General features: G+C 43.7%; 1 protein-coding gene across 2 annotated transcripts; it reads left to right on the top strand.

Moving 5' to 3' along the window:
* Positions 1-5,673: 5,673 nt before the first annotated feature.
* Positions 5,674-10,513, top strand: LAMTOR3 (late endosomal/lysosomal adaptor, MAPK and MTOR activator 3). 2 transcript variants are annotated; one of them, XM_056490663.1, is made up of 7 exons: positions 5,674-5,745; positions 5,953-6,006; positions 6,140-6,174; positions 6,817-6,875; positions 7,700-7,833; positions 8,912-8,975; positions 9,663-10,513. In XM_056490663.1, exons 2-7 carry the CDS (start codon positions 5,998-6,000, stop codon positions 9,734-9,736), a joined length of 375 nt encoding a protein of 124 aa, XP_056346638.1. In that variant the 5' UTR covers positions 5,674-5,745; positions 5,953-5,997; the 3' UTR covers positions 9,737-10,513. The 2 variants fall into 2 exon arrangements, with proteins under 2 accessions (XP_056346638.1, XP_056346637.1); XM_056490662.1 differs by lacking the exon at positions 5,674-5,745 and having other exon boundaries at positions 5,784-6,006.
* Positions 10,514-10,648: the final 135 nt, after the last annotated feature.

Here is a 10,648-nt window from a genome sequence, read left to right as displayed (position 1 = left end):
TTCAGATGTCAAGTGTGTGGAGTTGAAACAATAATTTTTAATATTTTATCTCTAACTATATGTAAAATCTTCTAGGTTTACTGTTTAGAGGAACTTGGTATTTTTAAATATAATGGCATATATTCCTAAATATCTGTTGGGGTATATTGATCTGGTGTAGAGTAGCAGTTTAGCTGTTGTAGTTTTTTAGCATTTCTAAGCAATGCTGAGAAAAATAAGAACTACACTATTCTCTTTTCAAAGTAAATATTTGCAAATGCTGTACAGACCATTATAAACATTGCTTTTAGTACTTGCAACAGTTTGCAGCAGCTCTACCATTTGGTATTCCAGTAGTAGTAAGTCCATACGTATGGTTAACATGCATCCATTGCTTCCTTAATTTTCACTGGAAGGGTAGAGGAAAACATGCAACACTAAAATCTTAACATTAAAATAAAAATGCGACCTAATTTTTTTTTTTTTTTCCTGGCAGGCTTCCATTTTCTTACTACTTTTTTATTTCAAGCTAGGTCCCAATACTGATTCTTCAATGGGCACCACAAGTGGAACAGGGAAATTTTGCTAAGGACAAGCTATGTGCCTTTCAACCCTTTTGCCAACTATTTAAATGCTTTGCTGCTTTGCAGTGTGCTCCTGTGGTCAGAGCCCTATCACTTGTCAGAAGAGGTAGAGTATGCGTTTTTTGGGACCAGAATGTAGCTGGGCTGACTTCCTAGAAATGAGCAAGCCTAATGTTTGGCTCCTAGATAGAAGATCATGTAACTCAGTGGCCTAGAAATGGAAACTATATGTAGCCACACCTACTGATGCAAAGAGGTGTTCTGAAGCAGCTAAGTACAATGTACTTAAAGTTTATCAAAGTGTGTTGAAAATGTTTTTAGGTTCAATAGCTGATATTTTTTACATTTTAATGGTGTTATGCAGGGGAATGTTTCTTGTATTTGGAATGCCAGATAGCTTGTATTAAGGGCAATATATTTTGTTTGAGAAAGCTACTATCTTTGAACAATGCTATCAGTTCATGTGGAACCAAATATTTCTCCTAAATTGAAAATTTAAATACTTTGACTTCATTGCAATTTCTTCTGATCTAGAGCAGGATATGACTTTACAAGTATACTAAACGGTACTGCTCCAAGTGACCCAGAAAACATTTTGCATATATCCCTTTTCTAAACTGTCCCAGTGGAAATGTCTTCTCTTGAATTGGTGTAACATGAGACTGGCTGCAGGCTTTTAATTAAGCAGCTAAACCAGCATTCAAGGCGGACATAAAAGCCTGGGGCACAAAACAGAACTAAAAGTTGCTGAAACAGCAACAAAAAGTTACTGCTGTACTGAATGTCCTTGCTAAGACTATAGTAAAAGGGTTCAGATGTAATGGAATGGCATCCAGTTGTTTGAAATATGCAATCAAAATCTATCGAGAAAATGAGAGTCCCCAGATTTTGTAACTGTCCAGAATGTATTGTAATTATATTAATGAAAACAAACTATCAAAGTACATCCTGGTACTCCTGTGTCTTCTTAAAAGAAGAAAATTGTTCTAAAGGCTTTAACAAGTACTTGGGCCTTACTGTTTACAGATGAGTCTGAGCTTGCAAGGGATCTTTTAGTTAACAGGAAAAGGATATATAAAACATTTATCAAATATTGGAACTGTGAAGTCAGAGTGAACAGATGGTCTTAGCAAAGCTGCCTATAATAATCCTGTGGGCTGTGTCTGCCCTGCAGCCACTTCTGGTGCAGGTGAGAAGTGGAGAAATTGATGGATGCTGAGCTGTGTCAGCTTGGTTTGGTTGCTGTCAGTTCCTCTGCACACTGGAGTAATGTGGTGGCTGCGCCCTATGACAACACAGACATCCCAAAAAGTTAAAAGTGAGACCTAGACTGCAACATTTTATTTGACTACCTATTCCAATTGGCACTTTCTGAGAAGGAAATAATACGTTTATATTGGTGGAAATATGCTGCTTAGCATTTAAGAGATTAAATAGTTGCACACTTTGAAATATGTAGTTATGTGCAAAAGGATGCTGTGATTTCCTGTGGCATAAATATTAAGCTGCTCTAAATGTGGCCTGCAAACATTCTTTTAATATTTCAAGTGGGTGTTTTTCTCCTATGATTGTTGCTTTTTTTCCTCAGGTCAGAAGAGTTTTTTTCTTCAGAAATGTCAGTGTCTTCCCTGGATTTGTTGAGGGAATATGCCGGAAAGTTGAGAATTAATTTTCTCATGAGCAAAATGCAAATTGAAGAGGGTGAAGTACTTAATCTTTTCAGATGACCTTTCTTCAGAAGGCAAAGTTCTCATTAAAATAAGATATTGGAAAGAAAAGGGAAAAACAAAACTGTCTTTGAACAGCTTGACTAAAAATCCCTCAACATTTTAGCTACCTGCTCCTTACTGTTTTTATTTAGTCATTACCTTTCATTGAATCTGGAATTAAAGATAGAATGAGCACGTGTCCTTCGTTTTATCCTTTAAAAGGGCAGGCAGAAAAGCCCTGCAAAAAGAGAAAAATCTTGGCATGACTCTGACATAGCCTAATGAAAAAAGGAGATGATTTGCATCTGCTGAAATATAACATCAGTACGTGTTCTATTTATGGAGCATCCTGAGTGACAAGCAAGTTCAGTGTTCACATTTGATGAACATTTCCCTACAAGTTCTCTGTTTGGGTAAAACAAGTCTAAATTGGAAATTTTTACCTTTTTTTCAATGGTCTTTTTTCTCTTACAAGTTTCCAAGAAATGGTAGAACATTACAGCACTAAAAATGTAACATGCATTTAAATAGACAGCAGAGACAACTTTAAATTATAAATATTTTTAATATAATTTTGTAACAAATGCTGTAAAAGGATTAAAATGGGAGGGCAAGAATATTTTTAAGGTTGTTCATAAATTTAATTCATCCTTAAGCAGTTGTTATTCTGAATTCTTATAGCTCTGTCAAAGAGAAAGAAAGTATAATAGTAAAAGCATTTTGTTTTTAAAAAAGCAGGTAATATTAAATAAATTCCTGAAGCTATAACTTACTTACATGTAATGTAATAGATACAGGAAAGAAGTAGGCCATTTGATGTGGTTTGGCCTCAGCCATGAACTAGGCACCGTGCAGCCAGCTGCTCTCACCCCCACAGCTCGACGGGAAGGAGAATCCAACTCAGGTAAAACCTGTGGGTCCAGATGACAGCAGTTTAATCATCAAAACAATCAAATTCAATAGCAATGTAAAGGGAGACAACAAGGGAGAGAGGAATAAACCCAAGAAACAGAAGGGATGCCCAACACAATTGCTCATCACACTCTGATGCCCACCCTGTTCCTGACAAGCAGTCAGCAGCTCCTGACCAACCTCCCCAGTTTATTCACTGAGCATGAGATGCTCCATGGGATGGAAAATCCCTTTGGCACATTCAGATGTGCTGTCCTGGCTGTGCTCCCTCCCAGCTTCTTGTGCATCTGCTCACTGCCAGAGTGTGGGAAGCTGAAAAATCCTGGATTTAGGGTAAGCACTGCTCAGCAACTACCACAGTATCAGTGTGACCAACACTATAAACTATACCTCCCATACTTCTTGGTCTGACAGGAATTAGGTTTGAGTATTGGGCTTCTTCATGGTTTTAGAAGTAATGTTAAAACACAGTAGTTACAATGTTATTCTTCATGCAGAATACACTTCTCCCTTCAGTACTGGATTATTCCATGTTTAGAAAGACTGTCATGGGGAGGGCAGAATAAATTCCCATTAATAGCAATACAGGAGCCATCTCATAGATGCTTTTGCATAGTGTTTTCAAAATATAAGGGACAGGAGAATCAGTAAAATTGATCACTGAGCATCATGGCTGCAAATAATAATAATAAAAAAGTTGCATTTTTAAACATTTTTAGTGTATAGTAGGAAATATTTTAATAAATAAGAAGACCAAGGTTGTCTGAGGTAGCATTTTCAAAATACTACCAGAAGCTCACACTATGATTTTATGGGGTTATCTTTTAAGTATCTCTCTAACATGACCAAGTCCTTATCAAATTGCTGTGTGTGCATGGCTTGGATTAAGAAGGAGGTATGGATTCTCAGTATTCAAATAAATTTGTTCTTTTGAATGACCTTTTCCTCTGTTACTTGCAAAAAGTGGCTTATCTCTGTTTCAGGCTTTTTGGAAACTTCACTGGACCTATGTTCAGAAACATTAGCAATTTCCAAATGAATGTATAAATATATTATTTTATTTTATTTTAATTTACACTTTTTAAATTTTTAATTGGATACTAGCATCTAAGAAAAATCTTTAGGTATCAACAACACTAGTCACTGGTGGTGTCCCCTTGGCTCAGTATTGGGCTCAGTCCTGTTCAGTATCTTCACTGACGATCTGGATGAGGGAATTGAGTCTACCCTCAGTAAAAATCCACAGGTGACACCAAGTTGGCAGTGTTGATCTGCTGGAGGGAGGAAGGCTCTTCAGGGGATCTCGACATGCTGGATCATGGGCCAAGGCCAGTTGTATGAGGTTTAACAAGGCCAAGTGCTGAGTCCTGCCCTTGGGTCACAGCAGCCCCAGGCAGTGCCACAGGCTGGGGACAGAGTGGCTGAGGAGCTGTCCATGGAAAAGGACCTGGGGTGCTGGTCAGCAGTGGCTGAACAGGAGCCAGCTGTGCCCAGGGGGCCAAGAAGGCAAATGGATTCCTGGCCTGGATCAGTGACAGTGTGGCCAGCAGGAGCAGGGCAGTGACTGTCCCCTGTGCTGGGCACAGGTGAGGGCACACCCTGAGAGCTGTGCCCAGGTCTGGGCCCCTCACTGCAGGAAGGACACTGAGGGGCTGCAGTGTGTCCAGAGAAGTGCACTGGGCTGGGAAGGGTCTGGAGCACAAGTCCTGTGGGGAGCAGCTGAGGGATCTGGGGGTGTTTAGGCTGGAGAAGAGGCAGCTCAGGGGGCACCGCCCTGCCCTACAGCTGCCGGAGGAGGGGATAGCCAGGTGGGGGTCAGCCTTCTCCACACAACCAGTGACAGGATGAGAGCTGTGCCAGGAGACGTTCGGGTTGGACGTTAGCAAGGAATTCTTCACAGGAAAGGTGACTGGACACTGAAATGGGCTGCCCAGCAAGGTGATGGAGTCACACTGAAGTGTTTGAGGAAAGACTGGATGTGGCCATGGTCTGGTTAACGTGGTGTTCAGTCATAGCTTGGATCCAATGATCTGGGTGGTCTTTTCCAACCTAATTGATTCTGTGATTCTGTGCTTGGCCTGTAGCAGCTCTTCTTTTTTTGAGAGAAAAAGCATTGTTACATGCTGACCGAGCATGGGAGTTTTTTAGATCTATCGTGAGGGTCCTGCATTCTGATAGAAGACTTTAAAAACACATATGCAGTTACCATTGTTACACTGTAGGCACCTACTAAATTAATCTGTTTTATTTCTTCACATTACCTTTAAATTATTAGTCTGCAGGTCCATGGTTTGATGGACTAGATCCAGAAGTAGGAGAAATACAGTGGAAGAGTAAAAGAGGCAGTAACTGTTCGGCACAATAAGACGTTTGCTTTCTGTTGCTGGCCTTTAGCTGAAGCGCTTGGTTTGTTTTGGTTTTGGTTGGTTTTGCTGCCGGGGCGGGGCGGAGGCGGCGGGAAGCGGTTCCGGTTCTGAGGGCGGTGCCGCGGCTCATGTGACGGCGGCTCCGGGCGCAGCGGCGGCGGCGCACAGCGCGGGGCGCGCCGGGGGCGCGGGCAGGTACGGCGGGCAGGGCAGGGAGCCCCGCACCCCCCTCCCGCTGCGCGGTGGATCGGCCCAGCCGCGCGCCCCTCCCGGCGCGGCCGGGAGCGCCTGTACCACGGCAGCGGCGCGGGGGGGGCGGCCGGGCCTCGGGACGGAGCGCGCCCTCCCGGAGGCGGTGGCCGCGCCCGCGGTGACGGGGCGCTCTCTGGTCTTGTCTCGCAGGCCCGCGGAGGTGGCGGCGGCGGCAGCACCGGGCGGGCCCCAGCCATGGCCGACGTGAGTACGGCTCCGCGGGGCGGGCGGGACGCGGGCGGGGATGGGGTCTGGGGATGCCCAGATGGGGCCGGGCGGGGAGGGGAGGGCGCTCCGGGGCTGCCGTGAGTAACGCGGTGCCCGTCTCTGCCCGCAGGACCTGAAGCGGTTCCTGTACAAGAAGCTGCCGAGGTAACGCGGGGCCGTGAGGGGCGGGTGCACAATTCCACCAGACCGGATTGCTCAGAGCCCCATCCAGCCGGGCCTTGAGCGCTTCTAGGGTGCGGTGTCCAGAGCCTCCCTGGGCTCCAGTATCTCACCACCCTCACAGTACAGAATTTCTCCCTAGTATCTAACCTAGATTTCCCTGTTTTCAGTTTGTACCCTTGCTCCTTGTCCTGTCACTGCAGTTCCTGATGAAGAGTCCCTGCCCAGCTTCCCTGCAAACCCCCTTCAGATACTGGAAGGGAGCAGTGAGGTCTCCCCTCTACCTTCCCTTCTCCAGGCTGAGCAGCCGCAGCTTCCCCAGCCTGTCTCTGTAGAGGAAGTGCTCCAGCCCTCTTATCAGCTTCATGGCTCCCTCTGGACTTGCTCCTGCAGTTCCATTTCCTTATTCTAGGGGCTACCACGCCTGTACTAAACACAACAAATACTAATCAGTGAAGGCATAATTTTTTTTCAATGTTTTCCCCTTCCTTGCACATTTGTTCACACAAAAAGCCCTTTCCTACTAATTAATGTGTTTTTAAAATGGTGCCTCTTTTTTTTCTTCCTCTTGTTTTTTTTTTTTTTTTTGTTTTTTTTTTGTTTTTTTTTTTTGTTTTTTTTTTCCAGTGTTGAAGGTCTTCATGCTATTGTAGTCTCAGATAGAGATGGTGTGCCTGTTATCAAAGGTAACTTCAGCTTCTTGCTGTGCTCTGCAGCTGAAATCCTGATTGAACAGCAGGGGGTGGAGAAGTACAGAAAAAGTCATCCTGGTTATGCCAAATACCTGAATATCCCAAGTGGTAAAATTGATTTGGACTTTAAATAAAAGTTCAGGAGTCGATTATGTACCTCTTTAAAAATATCTTTTTGTTTGTGCCCTCAGTAATTGTAATCCATGGAAGTTCTCTTTGGTAATAGGGGTGTGGTTGGAGTGCTGTAAGGTCCCTGTATCTTCAAGTCCCTCACATGCTGATACTGAGTAGTAAGGAGAGCTTGGCAGTGTTTTGTTGGCTTCTTTGGTACTGTGGTTTTCATGTTCTGCAGTCCTTGTTTCATATGTTTTTGGCTTGTGTGTACAATATTTTAAGGCTACAAAGATTCAAGTATTGCAGATTTATTTTGGAAGCCCCAGAGTATTCAAAGAGCCAGCAGAACTTGCACATCTTCACCTGTTTGCAGTCAAGTGACTGTGCCAGTAATCAGTTCAGAGGCTGGAATGGGTGCAGACAGTTTGGGACACAGAACCAAAGGGGCATCAGCACAGGCTGTGCATCCTAAAGGAAAAGACTCTTTCTTAGGTATGCTAGGAAGGATACTGGTATAAGGAGCTTTGATCATACAGAGAGCATTAAATGATATACAGGTTGTGAAGCCTGTCTGGCGTTCCTGTGGGAGCACCTCGGGTGTCTTGCCTGTTTCTCTGCTTTTGGCAGAGCACTAAGCTGGATGAGGGTTTGGGATGCAGTCAGAGACACCATGTAAAGATAAGGATTTTCTTGCTTTGTTCCAGTTGCCAATGATAATGCTCCAGAACATGCACTGCGACCTGGCTTTTTGTCCACCTTTGCCCTTGCCACAGATCAGGGCAGTAAGTTAGGACTCTCTAAAAACAAAAGTATCATCTGCTATTACAATACATACCAGGTGAGTAACCTCAGTGTGCCCTGTCCTCAGTGACTTGAGCTGTTCCCGCATTACACTGAGCAAAAAAAAAAAAGATGTTTGTTTAAGCTCTGGTAAATTTTCACTAGGCTGCTATTGAAGTAATTTTGGTTTATTTCTTACACAGCTTAAATGGTTAAGCCAAACTTTCACAGTATTTATTAAACTTCTGTTATATCTCTCAGAACTTGAGATGTACTGGTTGACAGTGGGAAAGTGTAGTAATTCTGAATTTGCAGAAGGTGTTGCTCATATGGTCTTCCGTATCTTTTATGTTCTGTTTTATAAAAAATGTTTATAATTAGAGACATCTAACATTAACTAAAGCACATGCAGCCTACTTCATAACTCATCTTGCTGCCAGTGTGGCTTTGAGGTAAGAAAGCTTTGAAATACCACTCACATTTTTCACAAATAAATTGATTATTTGTGTCCAGAAGTCCGTCATCTACTACATTTCTCTCTCACAAGTTCTGGTGGTCCTGAGAGATTTTTATTATGACTGCAGCAAACTGACCAGCTGTTTAGCCTGCAGTGTGTCAGGCTTTGTTTGGGAATTAAGTGGGTGAATGAGTTAGTTCGCCCACATCAGTAGATTACTTTGACTCTCTTGGTGCTACTGGCTTGCTATTGTGCCCAAGGTGCCAGTTCCCTGTTAATGGAAGAACAGATACTTCTGTACAGGAGCAATATTTTAAAACAATAAACCTGCCTGCCCACCTGTTTCCTGTGGAGGGTGTGATCTCCATGCTGTGGTCTGCAGGGTCTGCAGCTGAGGTGGGGTTCTGGTGGACAGCACACTGTGGAACACGGAGGCCTAGGGAAATGCCAGGTTTTCCATGTGCAGCTCCCTGTACTGTAGTGTAAGTTCTGTTGGTGTTTTTAACCATGAACCTTAAGAAATAGATACTGAAAAGTCACTTCTGTGCCTCTTGCTCCTGCTTGTCCTTTAAACTGAGGAGGCTGCTTGTTGCAGAAAGAGTTTATGTGGAAAGAATTTATGGGAGCCCTGACATCCAAGATGTGTTACTGCTGGCTGAGCACTTTTCTCTCCTTGCAGGTGGTGCAGTTCAATCGCTTACCTTTGGTAGTGAGTTTCATTGCTAGCAGCAATGCCAATACAGGTATGTCTACACATTTGTTTTAAAGGTTAAAGTATTTTAAGGCCTGGGAATTTTAATAATTGAAAATAAATTCCCTGAATTCACTTCAAGCTATGTTAACTTTGTTCCAGCTGTGAATTTTTGTCAGCATATTGTGAAAGGTGAGAAGGAAAAAGTATGAGTAAAAATGCACAGATTTTAGGTAGCTTGCAGGAGTTGTTATTCTTCTAGAAGCATATTTCTCCTGTGATTAACCTTGCTGCACAGGCAGGTGCTGTGCTGTACAGGCCAGCTGTTTGGTCTCTTTTTGTCAGTCAAACAAACATTCTGCAGGATCATGTGCAGATTTGTCTTCAGTTCTGTGGGGTGGGGAAATCCTTCAGCCAGACCCTAGCGTTGCTCATGAGGACATTGGCTAATGAATATGAGCAGAAGGGATTTAATTCTGGTACAGTTTCTTGGGCCACAGCAGCTATGGGAAGTGGCAAGGCAGTAGAGGGGAAGAGTTGTGCTGCACTGGCTGCCTCTTAGTGCCAGGGACTGTAGGCACCCTGCCTGGGGGTGCTGCCCACTGTTCACAGGAAAGTGAGTAGCTCACATGAAACATTTCAGGCTGTGACTTGGGAGGGCGAGGGAGCTGCAGGCTTTGGAGAGAGGCTTCTCAGTGATGTTGTTTGATGGAATATTTTGTCTCTTCTCTCTTTCCAGGGTTGATTGTAAGTTTGGAGAAGGAGCTCACGCCCCTGTTTGAAGAACTGAGGCAGGTTGTTGAAGTTTCTTAACCTGATGGTAGAGCCAGAGTGCAGCATTCCTCTGCAGCCCAGTGGACAGAAAGATTCAATAATCGTCAGTCAAATAACACGTCTCGGAAGAAATACCACAGCTCCTTAGTATACTAAGTAAGAGTAAATTGTACATAGTACTGAATCTGAAATGATCTACTAGTGTGTTGTAGGTGGATGTTACTTTAGGCCATGCTTCTTGTATCGTGCAGTACTGGAGAGCCCACCAAAATAGCTCCCATGGAGTTTAGCTCAGCCAGCTTAGCCAGGCTGGTGCCATGCCCTTGGCTCAAAGGAGCAGCCCCCAGATCTCTTGCTTTACAGGGCACCAGGCACATGGCAGGGGGTGTCCTCAGCCACCACTAAAATAGCAGAACAGGTGGAGAGAGTGAGCAGAGATGTGGTTGGAGGCATTGTGAGGGCAGGTGTGTTAGCAGTGATGTGTCGGTACAATCAGTCAATATCCCAGCTTTCTTACACGGGGTGTACTTTGGCAGGGGAGTGCTACTAATCTGGATGCTAGCTGCATCCTGCTTCCACTAGGAAGAGAGCTGTTTCTATGGAAGCTGTTGCTTTAGGGATTTTCATGATGCCTAGCTAAAAGCACCCAAATAATGTCTCACTTCTTCATGGGTTTCTTTTGTGTAATATGGTTGTGGAGATCTCATGTCTTATAGTCTTTGTGTGGGTTCATCACTGGTGACACTCTCAGTTTATTTACCCTTAGGTTTTCTTAAGTAAATAAATATAAATAAAATACAGTATTTTTAAATGACAGAGCCTGTTCCACTCTTCTGTTGCAGTGTAATACCCCACAGCACATCTGCCTGTCTCTAGAGAGAACAGGTCTCTTAATGGTTTGTAAATGTCCAAAATCCATGAATTTACAGGCTGAAAAATGGCCAGCGTGTC

The sequence above is a fragment of the Oenanthe melanoleuca genome, chromosome 4, assembly GCF_029582105.1.
Source record: "Oenanthe melanoleuca isolate GR-GAL-2019-014 chromosome 4, OMel1.0, whole genome shotgun sequence".
Lineage (NCBI taxonomy): Eukaryota > Metazoa > Chordata > Aves > Passeriformes > Muscicapidae > Oenanthe > Oenanthe melanoleuca.
The sequence above is the reverse complement of the archived record's forward strand: the minus strand, read 5'-3'. Positions and strand labels throughout refer to the sequence as shown.

Excerpts from the sequence above, each read along its gene's own strand:
- LAMTOR3 (XM_056490663.1), top strand. Across the intron at positions 7,834-8,911 it reads GCTATTACAATACATACCAG|GTGGTGCAGTTCAATCGCTT; the intron begins GTGAGTAACCTC and ends CTCTCCTTGCAG. Across the intron at positions 8,976-9,662 it reads TAGCAGCAATGCCAATACAG|GGTTGATTGTAAGTTTGGAG; the intron begins GTATGTCTACAC and ends CTCTCTTTCCAG.